The 22,615-nt window shown below is 40.1% G+C and overlaps 1 protein-coding gene across 2 annotated transcripts in view; it reads right to left on the bottom strand.

The window, feature by feature from the left end:
* The window catches only part of Atg13 (Autophagy-related 13), a 70,819-nt gene that overhangs the window by 45,832 nt on the left and 2,372 nt on the right, over positions 1–22,615 (bottom strand). For both annotated transcript variants that reach the window (XM_071675427.1, XM_071675426.1), the window contains exons 2-3: positions 14,478–14,696; positions 796–925 (exon numbers count right to left, since the gene is read on the bottom strand). In XM_071675427.1, the coding sequence (XP_071531528.1) occupies positions 796–925; positions 14,478–14,696 (349 nt within the window). The remainder of the gene's footprint in view (positions 1–795; positions 926–14,477; positions 14,697–22,615) is intronic.

Here is a 22,615-nt window from a genome sequence, read left to right as displayed (position 1 = left end):
ACACTGTGAATTGCAGTGTTCTTGGTATTGGAAACTCTAACAAATGTGAGTTCTGAAGAATGAAAAACAAATTATCTCCATGGCAGAGACCTACAAGCGATGACAGAATCTTCATGGTCTCTCAACCCTAGAAGCCTCTGACCCCTTCCTTCCAGTGAGGTCAATGTTTCTCACCCTTCATTAATACACATTCAGTGGTAGAAGCTCTCACTCACTCCAGGTACACTCCCCTCCAATCAACAATTACCAATTAGTGATGAAATTATTGTCCCACTGCCTTTCAAGCCATGCCAGAGTGCTTACTTCATGATTCTCAGAAATATGGAAAAAAAATTTCAAAAGAGAAAGAAAGGCAGGACAGAAAAAAAAATGCTTAGAGAACACCAGTCTAGAAAAGAAACAGTTTTTCCATTTTCAAAACTCATTTTTCTCTCTACGGTCAGACTGTCCAGTCTGTTGTCACAACACAAAAGCATGAGAAATGAAGGTAAAACAAAATTTTCTAAAATCTGTTCAATTTTCAAATGGATAATATATGTTATTCACATTTCAACTGGATATCTTAATATATGTTGCTCAAGTTTCAACTGAATATCATAATATAAATATACTGATCAAATCTGAAATGGTTTGTAACAGTGTGCATAATAACACCTACCATTGACAACATTCACCCAAATAATCATAGTTAGGGTCACCTTGGTATACTAATATATGCCATTCAGATTTCAACTGAATATTCTAAAATGTTTTGTAACAATTTGCATAATAACAGCTACCAATGACAACACTCACCCAGACAATCATAGTTGGGGTCACCAAGATACACACGGTAACAGATGACAAAAGAGTCAGGTCCCTGCCTGAATGCCAGTTTATATGCTGGAGTGATGCGAGTCACTGCCAGAAGAGATTTCAGCAGCACCTGGGCATTAGAAGATATAAACAATTATTGTGAGTTGTAAAATAACATAAATTATCTAATGAATCTTATCTCTGTGAGTCCTGTATACTGCAGTATCAAAAAGCTTATGACTAACCTTCAAAAGTATATTAAAGAACATAATGCCACAAGAGTAAACTGTAACATGCTGTTTCTAACAAGATGACCTAAACTCAATTCCTGTCTAACATCTGAGTGGCCATTACTATTTCCTTAACCATGAAAATAACATATTAGCAGACAATGCCATTATCAAAGTGTGAAGAGAGTGAAAAGGAGTTGAGTTGATGAAGGTTGTAGGAGTCTCTCATGATGTGTAAGTGTAGGTGATTAAAGGTATATGCTAGAAAAAGTAAAGTAATGGTGCTTGAATGAAAATGGAGTCAAAAGTACAGATTTTGCAAAACCATATAGAGTGAAAGAAGAAAGTGTATTAAACTGTGTCATCGATATGGGGGAGAAAGACTGGAAGAGGTGAGAGAATTTAAGTATTTAGGAACTACCTTGGATAAGTTTGGTGAGATAGAAGGAGAGATAAGGGAGAGAGCAGTATAGGGTAGAAGAGTCTCTGGGTTACTTAACAGAATAATGAAGGATAGATGTGTAAGTACTGAAATGAAGAAAGGATTAAGAGACAGCTTAGTCATCCCAATCCTAACCTATGTAGCCAAAACATGGACATGGAATGAGTCACAGAGGTCAAGAATCCAGGCTGTGAAAATCAGCTATTTGAGAGGAGTATTTGGTATGACTAAATGGAATGAAAAAAGTAATAAGAGTGTGTATATGAGAGATGTAGTATGGCAGGGAATGCAAAGGAAAAGAATTGTGAAGAGGTCAAGCAGATGAAACATAATACTTTGAGGTGGTTTGGGCATATAGAAAGGATGCAAGTTGGGGAGTTTACAAGGAGAGTCGATGATAGTACAATTAAAGGAGTTGGTGCAAGAGGATGACCACCTGTGACATGGAGAAATACATAGAGTGAAAGAGTTTTGGAGGGAGAGAAATGGTGGAAGAATGCGAGGAACTGTGTATGTAAGGGAGGCATGTAAGTGGAGACTTTTGCCATGGCCAAAGATATAGATAGATAGTAAAGGAGGAAGTTTACACTCATAAGGCTCCAACCTTTGAACATTCTCTGCTCTCATACAACCTCTTAAATCTATGTATACTGTGCAATAACCATGTCTTCACTCTTTTTTCTTCCACGGTGGGTAAATTTGAAGCCTCCATGCTTTCCCTTACTTCTGGTACCATTTCCACTGCCCTCCTCTGAACTTTCTCAAGTAGCTCTTTGTGCTTCTTTAGGTGCAACAATAAAACATGAGAATATTCTAGTTTTGGTCTTATGTAGGATATGAATAACTTGCTAGATATTTCTTCATACTTATACCTCCCATCAGATTGGGGAAGAGCAGTGTGGTTTCAGAAGTGGTAGAGGATGTGTGGATCAGGTGTTTGCTTTGAAGAATGTATGTGAGAAATACTTAGAAAAGCAAATAGATTTGTATGTAGCATTTATGGATCTGGAGAAGGCATATGACAGAGTTGATAGAGATGCTCTGTGGAAGGTATTAAGAATATATGGTGTGGGAGGCAAGTTGTTAGAAGCAATGAAAAGTTTTTATCGAGGATGTAAGGCAGGTGTACGAGTAGGAAAGGAGGAAAGTGACTGGTTCTCAGTGAATCTTGGTTTGCGGCTGGGTGCGTGATGTCTCTATGGTTGTATGATTTGTTTATGGATGGGGTTGTTAGGGAGGTGAATGCAAAAGTTTTGGAAAGAGGGACAAGTATGCAGTCTGTTGTAGATGAGAGAGCTTGGGAAGTGAGTCACTTGTTGTTCGCTGATGATACAGTGCTGGTGGCTGATTCAAGTGAGAAACTGCAGAAGCTGGTGACTCAGTTTGGTAAAGTGTGTGAAAGAAGAAAGCTGAGAGTAAATGTGAATAAGAGCAAGGTTATTAGGTACAGTGGGGTTGAGGGACAAGTCAACTGGGAGATAAGTTTGAATGGAGAATAACTGGAGGAAGTGATGTGTTTTAGATATCTGGGAATGGATTTGGTAGCAGATGGAACCATGGAAGCAGAAGTGAATCATAGGGTGGGGGAGGGGGCGAAAGTTCTGGGAGCATTGAAGAATGTGTGGAAGTCGAGAATGTTATCTTGGAAAGCAAAAATGGGTATGTTTGAAGGAATAGTGGTTGGAACAATGTGGTATACTGGGGTCAACGTGCTGTCAATGGATTGAGCCAGGGCATGTGAAGTGTCTGGGGTAAACCATAGAAAGTTCTGTGAGCCCTGGATGTGGAAAGGGAGCTGTGGTTTCGGTGCATTATACATGACAGCTAGAGACTGAGTGTGAATGAATGTGGCCTTTGTTGTCTTTTCCTAGCGCTACTTCGCGCACATGTTGGGAGAGGAGGTTGTCATTTCATGTGTGGCGGGGTGGCGACGGGAACGAATGAGGGCAGACCGTACGAATTATGTACATGTGTATATATGTATATGTCTGTGTGTGTATATATATGTATACGTTGAGATGTATAGGTATGTATATGTGCGTGTGTCGACATGCATGTATATACATGTGTATGTGGGTGGGTTGGGCCGTTCTTCAGTCTATTTCCTTGTGCTACCTCGCTAACACAGGAGACAGTGGCAAAGTATAAAAGAATATATATATACAGGTGAGGGAATAATTGGTATACATGGGGTGTTCAGTGTTGTAAATGGAAATGGTGAAGAGCATGTAGATTTATGTGCTGAAAAAGGACTGGTGATTGGGAATACCTGGTTTAAAAAGCAAGATATACATAAGTATACGTATGCAAGTAGGAGAGATGGCCAGAGAGCGTTATTGGATTACGTGTTAATTGACAGGCGCGCGAAAGAGAGACTTTTGGATGTTTATGTGCTGAGAGGTGCAACTGGAGGGATATCTGATCATTATCTTGTGGAGGCTAAGGTGAAGATTTGTATGGGTTTTCAGAAAAAAAGAGTGAATGTTGGGGTGAAGAGGGTGGTGAGAGTAAGTGAGCCTGGGAAGGAGACTTGTGTGAGGAAGTACCAGGAGAGACTGAGTACAGAATGGAAAAAGGTGAAAACAATGGAAGTAAGGGGAGTGGGGCAGGAATGGGATGTATTTAGGGAATCAGTGATGGACTGCACAAAAGATGCTTGTGGCATGAGAAGAGTGGGAGGTGGGTTGATTAGAAAGGGTAGTGAGTGGTGGGATGAAGAAGTAAAATTATTAGTGAAAGAGAAGAGAGAGGGATTTGGACGATTTTTGCAGGGAAAAAATGCAATTGAGTGGGAGATGTATAAAAGAAAGAGACAGGAGGTCAAGAGAAAAGGTCAAGAGACAGGAGGTCAAGAGGTGAAAAAGAGGGCAAATGAGAATTGGGGTGAGAGAGTATCATTATATTTTAGGGAGGATAAAAAGATGTTTTGGAAGGAGGTAAATAAAGTGCGTAAGACAAGGGAGCAAATGGGAACTTCAGTGAAGGGCACAAATGGGGAGGTGATAACAAGTGGTGGTGATGTGAGAAGGAGATGGAGTGAGTATTTTGAAGGTTTGTTGAATGTGTTTGATGATAGAGTGGCAGATATAGGGTGTTTTGGTCGAGGTGGTGTGCAAAGTGAGAGGGTTAGGGAAAATGATTTGGTAAACAGAGAAGAGGTAGTAAAAGCTTTGCGGAAGATGAAAGCCGGCAAGGCAGCAGGTTTGGATGGTATTGCAGTGGAATTTATTAAAAAAGGGGGTGACTGTATTATTGACTGGTTGGTAAGGTTATTTAATGTATGTATGACTCATGGTGAGGTGCTTGAGGATTGGCGGAATGTGTGCATAGTGCCATTGTACAAAGGCAAAGGGGATAAGAGTGAGTGCTCAAATTACAGTGCTCAAATTACAGAGGTATAAGTTTGTTGAGTATTCCTGGTAAATTATATGGGAGGGTTTTGATTGAGAGGGTGAAGGCATGTACAGAACATCAGATTGTAGAAGAGCAGTGTGGTTTCAGAAGTGGTAGAGGATGTGTGGATCAGGTGTTTGCTTTGAAGAATGTATGTGAGAAATACTTAGAAAAGCAAATGGATTTGTATGTAGCATTTATGGACCTGGAGAAGGCATATGATAGAGTTGATAGAGATGCTCTGTGGAAGGTATTAAGAATATATGGTGTGGGAGGCAAGTTGTTAGAAGCAGTGAAAAGTTTTTATCGAGGATGTAAGGCATGTGTACATGTAGGAAGAGAGGAAAGTGATTGGTTCTCAGTGAATGTAGGTTTGCGGCAGGGGTGTGTGATGTCTCCATGGTTGTTTAATTTGTTTATGGATGGTGTTGTTAGGGAGGTGAATGCAAGAGTTTTGGAAAGAGGGGCAAGTATGAAGTCTGTTGTGGATGAGAGAGCTTGGGAAGTGAGTCAGTTGTTGTTCGCTGATGATACAGCGCTGGTGGCTGATTCATGTGAGAAACTGCAGAAGCTGGTGACTGAGTTTGGTAAAGTGTGTGAAAGAAGAAAGTTAAGAGTAAATGTGAATAAGAGCAAGGTAATTAGGTACAGTAGGGTTGAGGGTCAAGTCAATTGGGAGGTAAGTTTGAATGGAGAAAAACTGGAGGAAGTAAAGTGTTTTAGATATCTGGGAGTGGATCTGGCAGCGGATGGAACCATGGAAGCAGAAGTGAATCATAGGGTGGGGGAGGGGGCGAAAATTCTGGGAGCCTTGAAGAATGTGTGGAAGTCGAGAACATTATCTCGGAAAGCAAAAATGGGTATGTTTGAAGGAATAGTGGTTCCAACAATGTTGTATGGTTGCGAGGCATGGGCTATGGATAGAGTTGTGCGCAGGAGGATGGATGTGCTGGAAATGAGATGTTTGAGGACAATGTGTGGTGTGAGGTGGTTTGATTGAGTAAGTAACGTAAGGGTAAGAGAGATGTGTGGAAATAAAAAGAGCATGGTTGAGAGAGCAGAAGAGGGTGTTTTGAAATGGTTTGGGCACATGGAGAGAATGAGTGAGGAAAGATTGACCAAGAGGATATATGTGTCGGAGGTGGAGGGAACGAGGAGAAGTGGGAGACCAAATTGGAGGTGGAAAGATGGAGTGAAAAAGATTTTGTGTGATCGGGGCCTGAACATGCAGGAGGGTGAAAGGAGGGCAAGGAATAGACTGAATTGGATCGATGTGGTATACCGGGGTTGACGTGCTGTCAGTGTCAGCAACTAAGCAAAAAAAAAAAAAAAAAATATATATATACATACACATACACAGACATACACATATATACACATGTACATATTCATACTTGCTTGCCTTCATCCATTCCCGGCACTACCCTGCACCACAGGGAACAGCATCACTGCCCCCTGCTTCAGTGAGGCAGTGCCAGGAAAACAGACAAAAATGCCACGTTCATTCACACCCAGTCTCTAGCTGTCATGTGTTATGCACAGATACCACAGCTTCCTATCCACTTCCAGTCCACACAGACCTTTTTAGTACTAACAAATTTAACTAAGCATTTACTCATCCATTCTCCGATGTTGCACAGGTCCAAGATACGAGAGAATATATATTCAGTAGGGAGAACAAGTATTTTTTTCAAGAAGGAAGGGAAATGAGTTGATGTATCCAAAAGGGAGTCATCATAAGAATGATTAGGGTTAGAAGTAGAAGAAAGACCATTTACTGAGAGAGGACAGAAAATAGATGGTAGGACAGAACCTTGAGGAACATTATTGTATACAGAAAAGGAAGGGAAAGTTGCTTTATCAACACCTACTGTAATGGAATGGTGAGAAAGGAAATAATACTTAAGGGAATAGAGAGAAGCACGAAAATCATATGAAGTGAGTTTAAAAAGCAAATACTTATGCCACACCCTGTCAAATGCTCCAGAGATGTCAAGGGCCTTGCAAAAGTTTAATCAAAATCCCTAGGAGAGGATACAAGAGGTTACCAGTAGACTTAGTGCTGTGATATCCATGCAGGTGACCAGAAAGTGTTTGAGCAACTGAGAGCTAAGAATTTCTAGGACCTTAAAGATAGCAGAAGGGAAGGCAATGAAGTGGCAATCTGAGGGGTTAGAGCAGTCTCCTTTCTTTGAGATGGGCTGCATCAAGGCATACTTTCTAGATGACGGAAAAGTCTGAGCTTTAAGACAAAGGCAAAATAAGTAAGAAAGGATCTGAGGCAGTTCAGTGGTACACTCTTATAGGGCTTGAGGATGTATGCCACCTGGGCTATACATCTTGTCCACCTGAAGCTAGAAGAGCATGTGGCATACCCTGTGCAAGAGGAATATGGGAGATGGCATAGTTTCAATGGGAGGAGATGAAGGAGGAGGATTAGAAGAGAATCATCCAAAGGAATATGATAAAAACCAAAAAGAGCAGCTACATCATTTAGGGAGTCAGCTACTAATTGATCAATGTCAAAAGAAAGGTTTAATAAGTTATTTGAAGAATGTATGTGAGAAATACTTAGAAAAGCAAATGGATTTGTATGTAGCATTTATGGATCTGGAGAAGGCATATGATAGAGTTGATAGAGATGCTCTGTGGAAGGTATTAAGAATATATGGTGTGGGAGGCAAGTTGTTAGAAGCAGTGAAAAGTTTTTATCGAGGATGTAAGGCATGTGTACGTGTAGGAAGAGAGGAAAGTGATTGGTTCTCAGTGAATGTAGGTTTGCGGCAGGGGTGTGTGATGTCTCCATGGTTGTTTAATTTGTTTATGGATGGGGTTGTAAAGGAGGTAAATGCAAGAGTCCTGGAAAGAGGGGCAAGTATGAAGTCTGTTGGGGATGAGAGAGCTTGGGAAGTGAGTCAATTGTTGTTCGCTGATGATACAGCGCTGGTGGCTGATTCATGTGAGAAACTGCAGAAGCTGGTGACTGAGTTTGGTAAAGTGTGTGGAAGAAGAAAGTTGAGAGTAAATGTGAATAAGAGCAAGGTTATTAGGTACAGTAGGGGTGAGGGTCAAGTCAATTGGGAGGTGAGTTTGAATGGAGAAAAACTGGAGGAAGTGAAGTGTTTTAGATATCTGGGAGTGGATCTGTCAGCGGATGGAACCATGGAAGCGGAAGTGGATCATAGGGTGGGGGAGGGGGCGAAAATTTTGGGAGCCTTGAAAAATGTGTGGAAGTCGAGAACATTATCTCGGAAAGCAAAAATGGGTATGTTTGAGGGAATAGTGGTTCCAACAATGCTGTATGGTTGCGAGGCGTGGGCTATGGATAGAGATGTGCGCAGGAGGATGGATGTGCTGGAAATGAGATGTTTGAGGACAATGTGTGGTGTGAGGTGGTTTGATCGAGTAAGTAACGTAAGGGTAAGAGAGATGTGTGGAAATAAAAAGAGCGTGGTCGAGAGAGCAGAAGAGGGTGTTTTGGAATGGTTTGGGCACATGGAGAGAATGAGTGAGGAGAGATTGACCAAGAGGATATATGTGTCGGAGGTGGAGGGAACGAGGAGAAGAGGGAGACCAAATTGGAGGTGGAAAGATGGAGTGAAAAAGATTTGTGTGATCGGGGCCTGAACATGCAGGAGGGTGAAAGGAGGGCAAGAAATAGAGTGAATTGGAGTCATGTGGTATACAGGGGTTGACGTGCTGTCAGTGGATTGAAGCAAGGCATGTGAAGCGTCTGGGGTAAACCATGGAAAGCTGTGTAGGTATGTATATTTGCGTGTCTGGACGTGTGTATGTACATGTGTATGGGGGGGGGGTTGGGCCATTTCTTTCGTCTGTTTCCTTGCGCTACCTCGCAAACGCGGGAGACAGCGACAAAGTATAAAAAAAAAAAAAAAAAAAAAAAAAAAAAAGTTATTTAAGTTTTTCTTTTGTGAAGGTCCAAAAATATATGTCAGAAGAAGAACTGTAGTCAGATCAGCAGAATTTCTTTTTACTAACATGTGCTTGACTCTTTAAAGAACAGCTTCCCAGTGGTTCTGAGCAGAAATGAAAGCAGAGTGGGTTTCGTGGGATGGGAAGAGTATCAGGGCCCAGCATGCTCTCTCTCATTTTAACCCCTTTTTGTATTTCAATTAAGGCCTAGCCCAGTGTGAACTTTTGTCTGTGACAAGTCTTGAATATGAAGAAAAGGGAAAAGTGACAATATAATATTTCAATATGGGTATTCATTGTTTTAAGTTGGAGGTTCCACTCACAGACAAAAGTCCATATCATGGCCAGGCCTCAATCAATATATAAAAAAGGTTACTGAGAAGGAAAAAGAGGAGATAAGAAAAGTATTATTTAAGAATTCTGAAGGGAACAAAAGACCAGCCTTTTAAAAAGTGCCATGTCATAGCAACTGAGAAAGACATAAGGGCATAGAGAGTTCCTCAGCTTCAAGGTGTAGAAAAAGCAACCACTCAAAATTATCCACCTTTGAGTTCCCATAAGCCCTACAATAGTCACGTGATGCAGTAGTTTGCCCAGTATTAAGTGGTGCAGCTAATGGTGGGGGCATACAAGCAGTTAGCTATCAAAAGCAAAAACCAAAGTCATTTGTATAGGAGAGGGAAAGTGAATCAACACTGCAGTAGGTCAAGAAGTGAGGTTTGCCCAAGAGAAGTGATAAATCAGACTGTTTAGACCGAACTGCATCTGGCAAGGATGCAGAACTAGAACACCCCAGAGGAGAAAGCCATAAGCCATACAAGGAAGGACCAAACCTATGCATTAGAGAAGCAACTCTTCAGAATAAAAGGACAAAAATGGAGAAGCCAAGAGCAAACCTGATTTGAAATAGAAATGTAATCAAACTATGCAGAGATAACAAATGCAAGGAGAACACAAAGTGGAAATTGGAGTTCCACAGCCAAAGCACAGACCAATGTTACAAAAAGCTCCATGAAATCTGAAAAGGGGTTAGTACATGGATACCAAAGGCTGATACTGGAGAAAATATAATAAGAAAGAGATAGATATGGGTCAATAAAATATTCCAAAAAGCAAAACAACTTAAAGATGTACTATGGAGGAGATACAGGTGATATAAAAGCCAATAGGTAATTGAAAGACACAAGTGAGCAAAAAAAAAAAAGTACTGCAATACAAGGAGGAAGTGGAAGAAGAACTATGAAAAAAATATCATGGACAAGACAAAAGATAATCCAAAACTTTTCCATAAATTCATCAGGAGCAATCATTAGTAAAAAAAAACAGCTAACCAAGCTAAGGATTCTAAAGGAAGAGCTGTTGAGGATGAGGAAAAGTATGTGAGCAGCTAAATTTTAGTTCAGTAGTTTAGTTTACCGTTGGAGGACTATAGTACAAACACCAGGAAGATAAGACGGGGAAGAGATCTGGGAAAGCACTGAAATTGCTAAAAAAGATATAACTAGGCTATTTGAATCAAATGACCCAATATAAGGCTAATTCTCTTTATGAAGTTTCTCCATGAGCTGGAGGAGTGAGCACATACACTTGTAAGATGAGGGGGCAAAGGTTTTGGAAACACTAAGGAAGTTGTGGAAAGACAGGTAACTGTCTGAGAAGGTGAAAATGTTTTTGTCTGAAGGTACAGTCATACCAATATCAGATGCTGTATGGATGCAAAGCATAGACTTTAGATGAAAATGTTCAAAAGCGGGTAAATGTGTTGGAAAGGAAATAATATGAGGATAATATGTGGTGTGAAGAAGGTTGATCAAAAAAGTAATGGTAGGGTAAGAGAGGTGTGGTAACAAGAAGAGTATGAATGAGAGAGCTGAAGTGGGTGTGCTGAAATAGTTTGAACATATGGAGAGAATGAGAGAAGTTGACAAAATGGATATATGTAGCAAAAGTAGAGGGAGACAATGAGAAGGGAGAGACCAAACTGGAGATGGAAGGATGAAGTGAAAAAGATTTTGAATGTTCAGGGCCTAAACATGCAGGAGGGTGAAAGGCATGCATATGATTGAGTTAACTGGAGCAATGTGTTATACAGGCACTGACGTGCTGTCAATGGACTGGACTGAATCAGAGGATGTGAAGCAACCACAGGAAACCGCGGAAAGGTCTGTAAGGCCTGGTTCTGGATACGGAGGCTGTTGTTTTGGTGCATTAGACATTAAAGCTACTGAATGGATGTAAAAGGATGAAGCTCTTTCTTCATCTGTTCCTTGTGCTACCTCACAAACACGGAAAATGACAAGAAAGTATGAAAAATAACTGATGCTAGAAAAAGATGTAGTGCTAAAGGAGAGGAAGAGAACAAATGTTCTACCTACCTTTTAACTCTCTCACTGTGGACTAGGAAAACATCCTAATTACCTCAGTAGGGATGGAGACAAAGCAAATACGTAGTAGAGAAAATTCTCATTTTCACTTTGGCGATATAAAGAAAGTTCCTTCCTCATTACAAAAATAAAGAACTTGACTATATGCTCATGATTCTACTACCACCATAAAACATCAAACGGGATGAGACATAACTGCATCAGCACTGCCAGAAAAACAAGGTTACTACTGCAGTCTTCTTATTTCTGTTACATCAATACACATTTCAGGGTTTGTTATTTTTCTTTTATTTTGCTTTGTCGCTGTCTCCCGCATTTGTATGAGCACAAAAAAGCATACAAACATCTATTTTGCCTGAAATTAATTAATTTTGAATAATTTTTTTTTTATTTTGCTTTGTCGCTGTCTCCCGAGTTTGCGAGGTAGCGCAAGGAAACAGACAAAAGAAATGGCCCAACCCACCCCCATACACATGTATATACATACACGTCCACACACGCAAATATACATACCCATACATCTCAATGTACACATATATATACACACACAGACACCTACATATAAACACATGCACACTATTCACTCTGCCTTTATTCATTCTCACTGCCAAAAACCCAAAATATACCAAAAAACCCAAATATACTCTACTGAAGTTTGTTCTGCTACAGCAACTCAAGTTCAATCTACTCCTGACATCTTAAGAGCAACCCAGCCCAAACATCCTTCCTTTTCTCTTATTTGGCAAAGTTCATGCTCACAGCCTCTGCTAACTTCCTGTCAACATGCCTATGGTGCCATAATCTAAAAGGTGTCAATTATAAGCAAACAAAGGGTGTGAAAGTCAAGCCCTGCAGCAAAATACAAAGCATAGAAAGTTGGGGTTCAGGACAAAAGGATTAGAAAGGAAATCAGGAAATTACAATGAACTGTAGATTAGTCTCATAAGCAACTTTAGTTTGTAGAACAATGGAAAATATAATCAAACATCAAATGGATTGCTACTTCCAAAAGAGAGACCAACAACATGAGAGAAATCAAAGCTTCAAGGAAAGAAAGGCAAGTGTTACAAATCTTGAATTTCTATGAGAGAATGAACTCCATTTTAGACAAAAAATATGGGTATTTAGGTTGTGTGTTCCTTGACAGTAAGAAAGCATTTAACCCTGTACCAAAAAGGAGATTAGTTAAGAGGTTTGATTTTCCAACATCAATACGGGGGAGATATTTTCAACAGATAGAAGATTACCTAAGTAGAAGGGAGCAAAGAAACAGGTTAAAGGAGCATTCTTGAAATGGGCTAGGGTCACAGGTAAAATGCTACAAGACTCAGTTTTGGGACTACTGCTCTTCTTGATCCATGTAACTTCACAGATGGACTGGACTCTTACATGAACATGTATGCTGATATACCATGTTAATAGTGGAAGTAAAAGTGACGCGAATTTTACCACATTACAAAGTAATCTAAAATTCCAAAATCTGGTATGTTACATAACTGATAAAATTCAATCAGATTAAATTCAAAATAATGTGGAAGAGTAAAAGTAAATGAGGGTCTTGGCACAATTACTATCTAGCAAGAAATAAGGTACAGGAATCTTTGATAGAGACCCGGGAGTTGTCATAGTACCTTATCTCTTGACAGAGACAAATGTCTTAAAATATGCTGAGATAGACTGTCAACTGGCAAACAGAATCACATTCAAGTACATGGAAAAGGAAAACTGGTAAATAACTCACAACATAGACCAAAACTAGAATAACCTTCCAAAGTCAGGTCATCATACAAAAGGAAGCTTAAAAGATTAACTGAAAGGGTCCAGAGAAGGGTAAAATTAAAAGTGAATTAAAAAGCTAAAGTGAGGGGTTGGGAGACATCAATTTACTCACCAAGGAAGAGAGATGAGTAAGAGGTGACTTGATTACATCCTTCAAGTAACGACATCATTTTGATGATGCTAACAGAAAACAGTTCTTTGGGAGATCCAGATACAGCAACCAAATGTCACAACATAAAGATAAGCTTGAAGGATGTTGGAAAGAATGTAAAGTAGTAACTTTTTGATATTAAAGTGGTAGGTGATTTGAATACAGGTACACTCAAGTGATGAAGCTGTGAATGCTGGCAATGTACAAAAGTTTCTGATGTTTAATGGATGAGAAAATTCAAGCGATGAGCACCACAAGTGCTGCACTCCCTTCTCATAATATAAAAATATGTAACTTTGAAGGTCAACACAAGAACTTGCTAACTACCAAACCAGTGAGACTAACTAATGGTTTACTTCAAGACGAAACATGATCATCACTCAAGAATTCCTATACTCTTCTACCTATGTAACATCACACCAGGAGTTGCTGTTACACCAATAATGGTAAGAAAACAGAATGGTACACAAAGAGCCTTCACTGATAATGGTGAGAAAACAGGATAGTCCACAGTCTTCACTAATAATGGTAGGAAAACAGGATGGTCTACAAAGAACCTTCTTCTATTCCCTAAGAGCCACAATAAATATTCAGCATCACTCAGGAATAGCTACTACACTGGCAGGACTATCAGGCAAACACACAGGTTTCTCCCATTCTTTAATATCCATTAGACACATCCAGCACCACCCAAGAGTTTCTACCACACTGGTTAGACTACAGGATGGCCACACTCAACCTTTTCCCACTCTTTTACACCTAGTAGACACATGAAACAATACCCCTGTAACAGTTACTACATCAATAATCTTATATGATCAACATTTTCTTTTAATGTTGAGGGCTCTAGTCACGGAAAAAAGTCCATATCAGAGTCGGGCCAAGTAGGAGCATGTCTCTGACAGTATCTATACATCCACTGCATATCACACTGGTATCTTATATGATCACCATAGAGAAACTTTTGTTTCATATAATATAGTATCTAGACACCTGCTACATAACCTTGAAGTAGCTTCTACACTGAGAAATCTATATAATCCTATGGAGATACTTTTGTTTCTTATAGTAAAATACCAAACCAAAATTATGCAACTTAGGAGAAATTACCATACAGGTAAGACTTCTGAAAAACATTTTGTGCTTTTATAATTCTAGTAGTCCTCCAGTTCTTTCCAAGAATAGTTGATGTTAGAGAATAAACATGACAGACATAAAATATTAAATTAGTAGTACTGTACATAAGAACCTTAATACCAAAACAACATATCTTCATTAGTTTACATGTAAACTAATGAAATAAAAAAAAAGCCTCAACCTGCAAGGTTGAGGCTTTAATAAATACAACTTTTAATAAATACAACTCCTACCGTCATTCTATTGTAGATTGTTGGGTTTATCCTGGCAGGTGATGTGTCACATGCATCAAGAATTGTTAGAGTCCATAGTTCCAATACTAGGCTTTCTGACTCTGGTGTTCGGAGAAGAATTTCCACGACAAGCGGCTTCCCAACATCTGGCAGGTGTCCTCCCAAGCCTCTCTTTGTCTCCTGCTGTATCTCTTGAATGTCTTCAATACCCAAGTTGAACTGCAAAGCAGAAGAAGAGTATGATGATTTATCACTCAGACAGGTATTACCATCTTGTTATTTTTTCTGTATTTGGAAATCGGATAATTTTGTGAATAAGTTTTTATCTAAAACTGTAAGTTTTGAAGAGTGAAAAACTTCTCTTCCTGAATCACAGCCTCAAAAGCAACCTGGGAGGAAGCTTACCTAACTGTAAGTAAGAACTTTCTACCTCCTAAATATATAGACATACCTAATGAGAATTTCTCAATTCAATGACCATCCCACAGGTGGTATCAGACAACTGTATTACATGGGGGACCCTGAACAATCAGCAACCACTTGGACCATGATGTCATCAACATACCTGATGTCAAGGCTCCAGTTACCCTGCAAACCTCATTCTTTAAGATTCCTAGTGTTTAACTCAGGAAGGCCTTAGCTAGGATTGATGAAAGATTTTTCTACTGAAGAAAAAAGGGAAAAGCAAAGAAATTATAAACAAATGATGTTCGTGGGTATCTGCCTTAGGGAAAGAAATGGTTCATAACACTTTAAAACATATTTCCTTCCCAAAGACTTAACCCCCTAAGCAGCTTGAAAGCATGCCCACATAAAGTAATCTCATAGAAAACATGAACAATGTAAAAGTACGACAAAAGTAGAAGAAACACAAAGGGAAGTTACAACTAATAATGACTTCAAAGAAAAATTTGGGAATTTATTCTTCTCAACTAGTTCTGACAAAATCTTCTTCAGGAGAATACTGATACAACCTGACAGGCACACAAGCTTTTAAATAAAAGTAGTGGATCAAGGAATTGGACATTGAGAAGTGTTTTTACCTGATTGGTCCATTAATGACACTTGCTTGCCATAAACTGTCCAGTTACAAAGCACTACTTCTGCTGCTGCTTTGGCCTAGATGAAGCTTCCTGCTTTGATTTTATTATTTCTTTAAATGGCAACATGGGCCACTTCCAAAGTTTTCTTGTCTTCTACCTGCATTTATTTCCTGGTGAAAAACACTCATTCTCCCTTCATCTTGGTACATGTCCCTCCTCATACATATGCACCACCTACAAAAAGGTGCTGTGGTGGTGTCTTATGTTATTCATTGTTCCTGCAGCCTCACCAGTAGACCATGACAAGTCTTACCATAATAATTCCTCTCACACCCTCTATAAGGAGTTGTGTATATCTCCTGTATTTACTCCTGCCATGGTCATTACATCCACAGATAGCAATTCTACAATATCCTTAATTTGTATTGCATGCTATGAGTTAGGTACCACAAGGGGTCTTTTCCTCCCAGGATTATTTCTAAAGTCATCACCAGAACTTCTTTCTTGAATCCCAGACCTTTTATTTGAGTTCAATTAACAGGCCCTTATTGTAACCCAGTTTCATGTATGACTCACAATATGTTCCATTCATCCTTCAGGATCTCTGCAATACATACCATAAAAGCCCCTCAAAAAAAATTTGTTAGTAATTCAGACTCAGTCCTGTCACCATGTGCTGATGGACAATAAAGTCATCCTTATCGGTGAGCTTTCCATATACTGAGTATCTCAGTATATAAGGCTTCAGTGACATTCAAACTTTCTAGAAAGGTCTGAAAAGCTTCCAGGTACATTGAAAATGAGTCAATGGATGATTATAAAATCCTAGATTATGTAAGGTATTTCCTGTACTTTTCTCTAAAAATTGAGTATAAAGATTCCAAAAACTTAAAGCTTCAATACTGAGTTCCTCCTTGTTGATGGAGGAATCTTGTATGAACCTTGTACAGATCAAGACCTTTTAATATTCTGTTAATGTCTTTTCTAGATAACTCAATGTTTTCTAAAGCTATAGTGTTTTCAAATGTGACAACACTTTTGAACTCATTATTGAATTCCTCACATATTCTTTTCTATATAAGCTGAGACAGGAAAGACAACTGAGGCCCTAGTCAAGGCTATCCCATAAACACTATATCATTATTATTCATTTATCTTTATCTATCATACTTTGTCGCTCTCTCCTGCATCAGCAAGTTAGCGCAAGAAAACAGATAAAAGAATGGCCCAACCCATCCACATATATGTACATACGCATCCACACACACACATATACATACTTATACATTTGTTGACTGGTTGGTAAGGTTATTTAATGTATGTATGACTCACGGTGAGGTGCCTGAGGATTGGCGGAATGCGTGCATAGTGCCATTGTACAAAGGCAAAGGGGATAAGAGTGAGTGCTCAAATTACAGAGGTATAAGTTTGTTGAGTATTCCTGGTAAATTATATGGGAGGGTATTGATTGAGAGGGTGAAGGCATGTACAGAGCATCAGATTGGGGAAGAGCAGTGTGGTTTCAGAAGTGGTAGAGGATGTGTGGATCAGGTGTTTGCTTTGAAGAATGTATGTGAGAAATACTTAGAAAAGCAAATGGATTTGTATGTAGCATTTATGGATCTGGAGAAGGCATATGATAGAGTTGACAGAGATGCTCTGTGGAAGGTATTAAGAGTATATGGTGTGGGAGGAAAGTTGTTAGAAGCAGTGAAAAGTTTTTATCGAGGATGTAAGGCATGTGTACGTGTAGGAAGAGAGGAAAGTGATTGGTTCTCAGTGAATGTAGGTTTGCGGCAGGGGTGTGTGATGTCTCCATGGTTGTTTAATTTGTTTATGGATGGGGTTGTTAGGGAGGTGAATGCAAGAGTTTTGGAAAGAGGGGCAAGTATGAAGTCTGTTGGGGATGAGAGAGCTTGGGAAGTGAGTCAGTTGTTGTTCGCTGATGATACAGCGCTGGTGGCTGATTCATGTGAAAAACTGCAGAAGCTGGTGACTGAGTTTGGTAAAGTGTGTGAAAGAAGAAAGTTAAGAGTAAATGTGAATAAGAGCAAGGTTATTAGGTACAGTAGGGTTGAGGGTCAAGTCAATTGGGAGGTGAGTTTGAATGGAGAAAAACTGGAGGAAGTGAAGTGTTTTAGATATCTGGGAGTGGATCTGGCAGCGGATGGAACCATGGAAGCGGAAGTGAATCATAGGGTGGGGGAGGGGGCGAAAATTCTGGGAGCCTTGAAGAATGTGTGGAAGTCGAGAACACTATCTCAGAAAGCAAAAATGGGTATGTTTGAAGGAACAGTGGTTCCAACAATGTTGTATGGTTGCGAGGCGTGGGCTATGGATAGAGTTGTGTGCAGGAGGATGGATGTGCTGGAAATGAGATGTTTGAGGACAATGTGTGGTGTGAGGTGGTTTGATCGAGTAATGTAAGGGTAAGAGAGATGTGTGGAAATAAAAAGAGCGTGGTTGAGAGAGCAGAAGAGGGTGTTTTGAAATGGTTTGGGCACATGGAGAGAATGAGTGAGGAAAGATTGACCAAGAGGATATATGTGTCGGAGGTGGAGGGAGCGAGGAGAAGAGGGAGACCAAATTGGAGGTGGAAAGATGGAGTGAAAAAGATTTTGTGTGATCGGGGCCTGAACATGCAGGAGGGTGAAAGGCGGGCAAGGAATAGAGTGAATTGGAGCGATGTGGTATACCGGGGTTGACGTGCTGTCAGTGGATTGAATCGGAGCATGTGAAGCGTCTGGGGTAAACCATGGAAAGCTGTGTAGGTATGTATATTTGCGTGTGTGGACGTATGTATATACATGTGTATGGGGGTGGGTTGGGCCATTTCTTTCGTCTGTTTCCTTGCGCTACCTCGCAAACGCGGGAGACAGCGACAAAGCAAAAAAAAAAAAAAAAAAAAACATATATATATATATATATATATATATACATATATATATATATATATATATATATATATATATATATATATATATATATATATATATATACATATATATATATATATACAGACATATACATTTACACACATGCACCTAATTCATACTTGCTGCCTTTATTCATTCCCATCGCCACCCCGCCACACATGAAATGACACCCACCTCCCCATGCTCGCGTGCAAGGCAGCGCTAGGAAAAGACAACAAAGGATACATTCACTCACACTCAGTCTCTTGCTGTCATGTATAATGCACTGAAACCACAGCTCCTTTTCTACATCCAGGCCCCACAAAACTTTCCATGGTTCACCCCACACACTCACATGCCCTGGTTCAATCCACTGACAACATGTCGACTCCGGCATACCATATCGTTCCAATTCACTTTATTCCTTGCACACCTTTCACCCTCTTGCATGTTCAGGCCCCAATCGCTCAGAATCTTTTTCACTCCATCCTTCCACCTCCAATTTGGTCTCCCATTTCTCCTCGTTCCCTTCACTTCTGACACATACAGCCTCTTTGTCAATCTTTCCTCACTCATTCTCTCCATGTGACCAAACCATTTCAATACACCCTCTTCTGCTCTCTCAACCACACTCTTTTTGTTACCAATCATCTCTATCACCCTTTCATTACTTACTCGATCAAACCACCTCATACCACATATTGTCCTCAAACATCTCATTTCCAACACATCCACCCTCACCGGGCAACCCTATCTACAGCCCACACCTTGCAACCATATAACATTGTTGGAAACACTTTTCCTTCAAACATATCCATTTTTGCTCTCTGAGATAATGTTCTCGCCTTTCACACATTCTTCAACTCTCCCAGAACGTTCACCCCCTCCCCCACATTGTGACTCACTTCCACTTCCATGGTTAAATCTGCTGCCACATCCACTCCCAGATATCTAAAACAATTCACTTCCTCCAGTTTTTCTCCATTCAAACTTACCTCCCAACTGACTTGTCCCTCAACCCTACTGTACCTAATAACCTTGCTCTTATTCACATTTACTCTCAGCTTTCTTCTTTCATACACTTTACCAAACTCAATCACCAGCTTCTGCAGTTTCTCACCCAAATCATCCACCAGTGCTGTATCATCAGCAAACAACAACTGACTCACTTCTCAAGCCCTCTCATCCACAACAAACTGCATACTTGCCCTTCTCTCCAAAACTCTTGCATTCACCTCCCTAACAACCCCATCCATAAACAAATTAAACAACCATGGAGACATCACACACCCCTTCCAAAAACTGACATTCACAGCGAACCAATCACTTTCCTCTCTTCCTACTTGTACACATGCCTTACATCCTTGACAAAAACTTTTCTCTGCTTCTAACGACTTACCTCCCACACCATCTGATTTTCTGAATATTTCTCACATACATTCTCAAAGCAAACACCTGATCCATACATCCTCTACCACTTCTGAAACCACACTGCTCTTCCTCAGTCTGATGCTCTGTACATGCCTTCACCCTCTCAATCAATACCCTCCCATATAATTTCCTGAGATTACTCAACAGACTTATACCTCTGTAATTTGAACACTCACCTTTATCCCCTTCCCTTTTGCACAATGGCAATATGCATGCATTCTGCCAATCCTCAGGCACTTCACCATGAGCCATACCTACAGTGAATATCCTCACCAACCAGTCAACAACACAGTCACCACCTTTTAAACAAATTCCTGTGCAATACCATCCAAACTCACCGCCTTGACGGCTTTAATCTTCTGCAAAGCTTTCACTAACTCTTCTCTGTTTACCAAATCATTCTCCCTGACCCTCTCACTTCGCATACCACCTTGACAAAAACACCCTATATCTGCCACTCTATCATCTAACACATTCAACAAACCTCCAAAATACTCACTTCATCTCCTTCTGACATCACCACTAATTGTTATTACCTCCCCATTAGCCCCCTTCACCTATGTTCCCATTTGTTCTCCTGTCTTACGCACTTTATTAACTCCCTCCAAAACATCTTTTATTTATATCTATATATTTATCTATTATAGTTTGTCGCTGTCTAATACATTAGTGAGGTAGCGCAAGGAAACAGATGAAAGGACCAACCCACCCACTTACACATGTATATACATACACGTCCACACACATACATATACATACCTATACATTTCAAGGTATACATATATATATACATACACAGACATATACATATATACACATGTACATAATTCATACTTGCTGCCTTTATTCATTCCCATCACCACTCTCAGGTTTCTTCTTTCACACAATTTACCATACTCAGTCACCAGCTTCTGCAGTTTCTCACTTGAATCAGCCACCAGTACCATATCATTAGTGAACAACAACTGACTCACTTCCTAAACCCTCTCATCCACAACAGACTGCATACTTTCCCCTCTCTCCAGAACTCTTGCATTCACCTCCCTAACAACCCCACCCATAAACAAATCAAACAACCATGGAGATATCATGCACCCCTGCCACAAACCGACATTTGCTGAGAACCAATCACTTTCCTCTCTTCCTACTCATACACATGCCTTACATCCTTGATTAAAAATTTTCACTGTTTCTAGCAACTTACCTCCCACACCATATATTCTTAATACCTTCCACTGAGCATCTCTATCAACTCTATCATTTGCCTTCTCCACATCCATAAATGCTACATACAAATCCATTTGCTTTTCTAAGTATTTCTCACATACATTCTTCAAAGCAAACACCTGATCCACACATCCTCTATCACTTCTGAAACTACACTGCTCTTCCCCAATCTGATGCTATGTGCATGCTTTCACCCTCTCCGTCAATACCCTCCCATATAATTTCCCAGGAATACTCAACAGACTTATACCTCTGCAATTTAAGCACTCACCTTTATCCCCTTTGCCTGTGTACAATGGCACTATGCATGCATTACCCCAATCCTCAGGCACCTCACCATGAGTCATACATACATTAAATATCCTTACCAACCAGTTAACAACACAGTCACCCCCTTTATTAATAAATTCCACTGCAATTCTGTCCAAACCCACTGCCCTGCCAGCTTTCATATTCCGCAAAGCTTTTACTACCTCTTCTCTATTTACCAAATCATTCTCCCTAACCCTCTCACTTCGCATACCACCTCAACCAAAACACCCTATATCTGCCACTCTATCATCTAACACATTCATCAAATCTTCAAAATACTCATTCCATCTCCTCACATCACCACTACTTGTTATTACCTCCCATTAGCCCCCTTCACCGATGTTCCCATTTGTTCTCTTGTCTTACGCACTTTATTTAATTACCTCCTTCCAAAACATCTTTTTATTCTCCCTAAAATTTAATGATACTCTCTCACCCCAACTCTCATTTGCCCTCTTTTTCCCCTCTTGCACCTTTCTCTTGACCTCCTCCTCTTTCTTTTATACATTTCCCAGTCATTGCACTATTTCCCTTCAAAAATCGTCCAAATTCCTCTCTCTTCTCTTTCACTAATAATCTTACTTCTTCATCCTACCACTCACTACCCTTTCTAATCTGCCCACAGATGCTCTGTGGAAGGTATTAAGAGTATATGGTGTGGGAGGCAAGTTGTTAGAAGCAGTGAAAAGTTTTTATCGAGGATGTAAGGCATGTGTACGTGTAGGAAGAGAGGAAAGTGATTGGTTCTCAGTGAATGTAGGTTTGCGGCAGGGGTGTGTGATGTCTCCATGGTTGTTTAATTTGTTTATGGATGGGGTTGTTAGGGAGGTAAATGCAAGAGTCCTGGAAAGAGGGGCAAGTATGAAGTCTGTTGGGGATGAGAGAGCTTGGGAAGTGAGTCAGTTGTTGTTCGCTGATGATACAGCGCTGGTGGCTGATTCATGTGAGAAACTGCAGAAGCTGGTGACTGAGTTTGGTAAAGTGTGTGGAAGAAGAAAGTTAAGAGCAAATGTGAATAAGAGCAAGGTTATTAGGTACAGTAGGGTTGAGGGTCAAGTCAATTGGGAGGTGAGTTTGAATGGAGAAAAACTGGAGGAAGTGAAGTGTTTTAGATATCTGGGAGTGGATCTGGCAGCGGATGGAACCATGGAAGCGGAAGTGGATCATAGGGTGGGGGAGGGGGCGAAAATTTTGGGAGCCTTGAAAAATG

The sequence above is a fragment of the Panulirus ornatus genome, chromosome 21 (genome assembly GCF_036320965.1).
Source record: "Panulirus ornatus isolate Po-2019 chromosome 21, ASM3632096v1, whole genome shotgun sequence".
In the NCBI taxonomy this organism is placed as follows: Eukaryota; Metazoa; Arthropoda; class Malacostraca; order Decapoda; family Palinuridae; genus Panulirus; species Panulirus ornatus.
The sequence above is the reverse complement of the archived record's forward strand: the minus strand, read 5'-3'. Positions and strand labels throughout refer to the sequence as shown.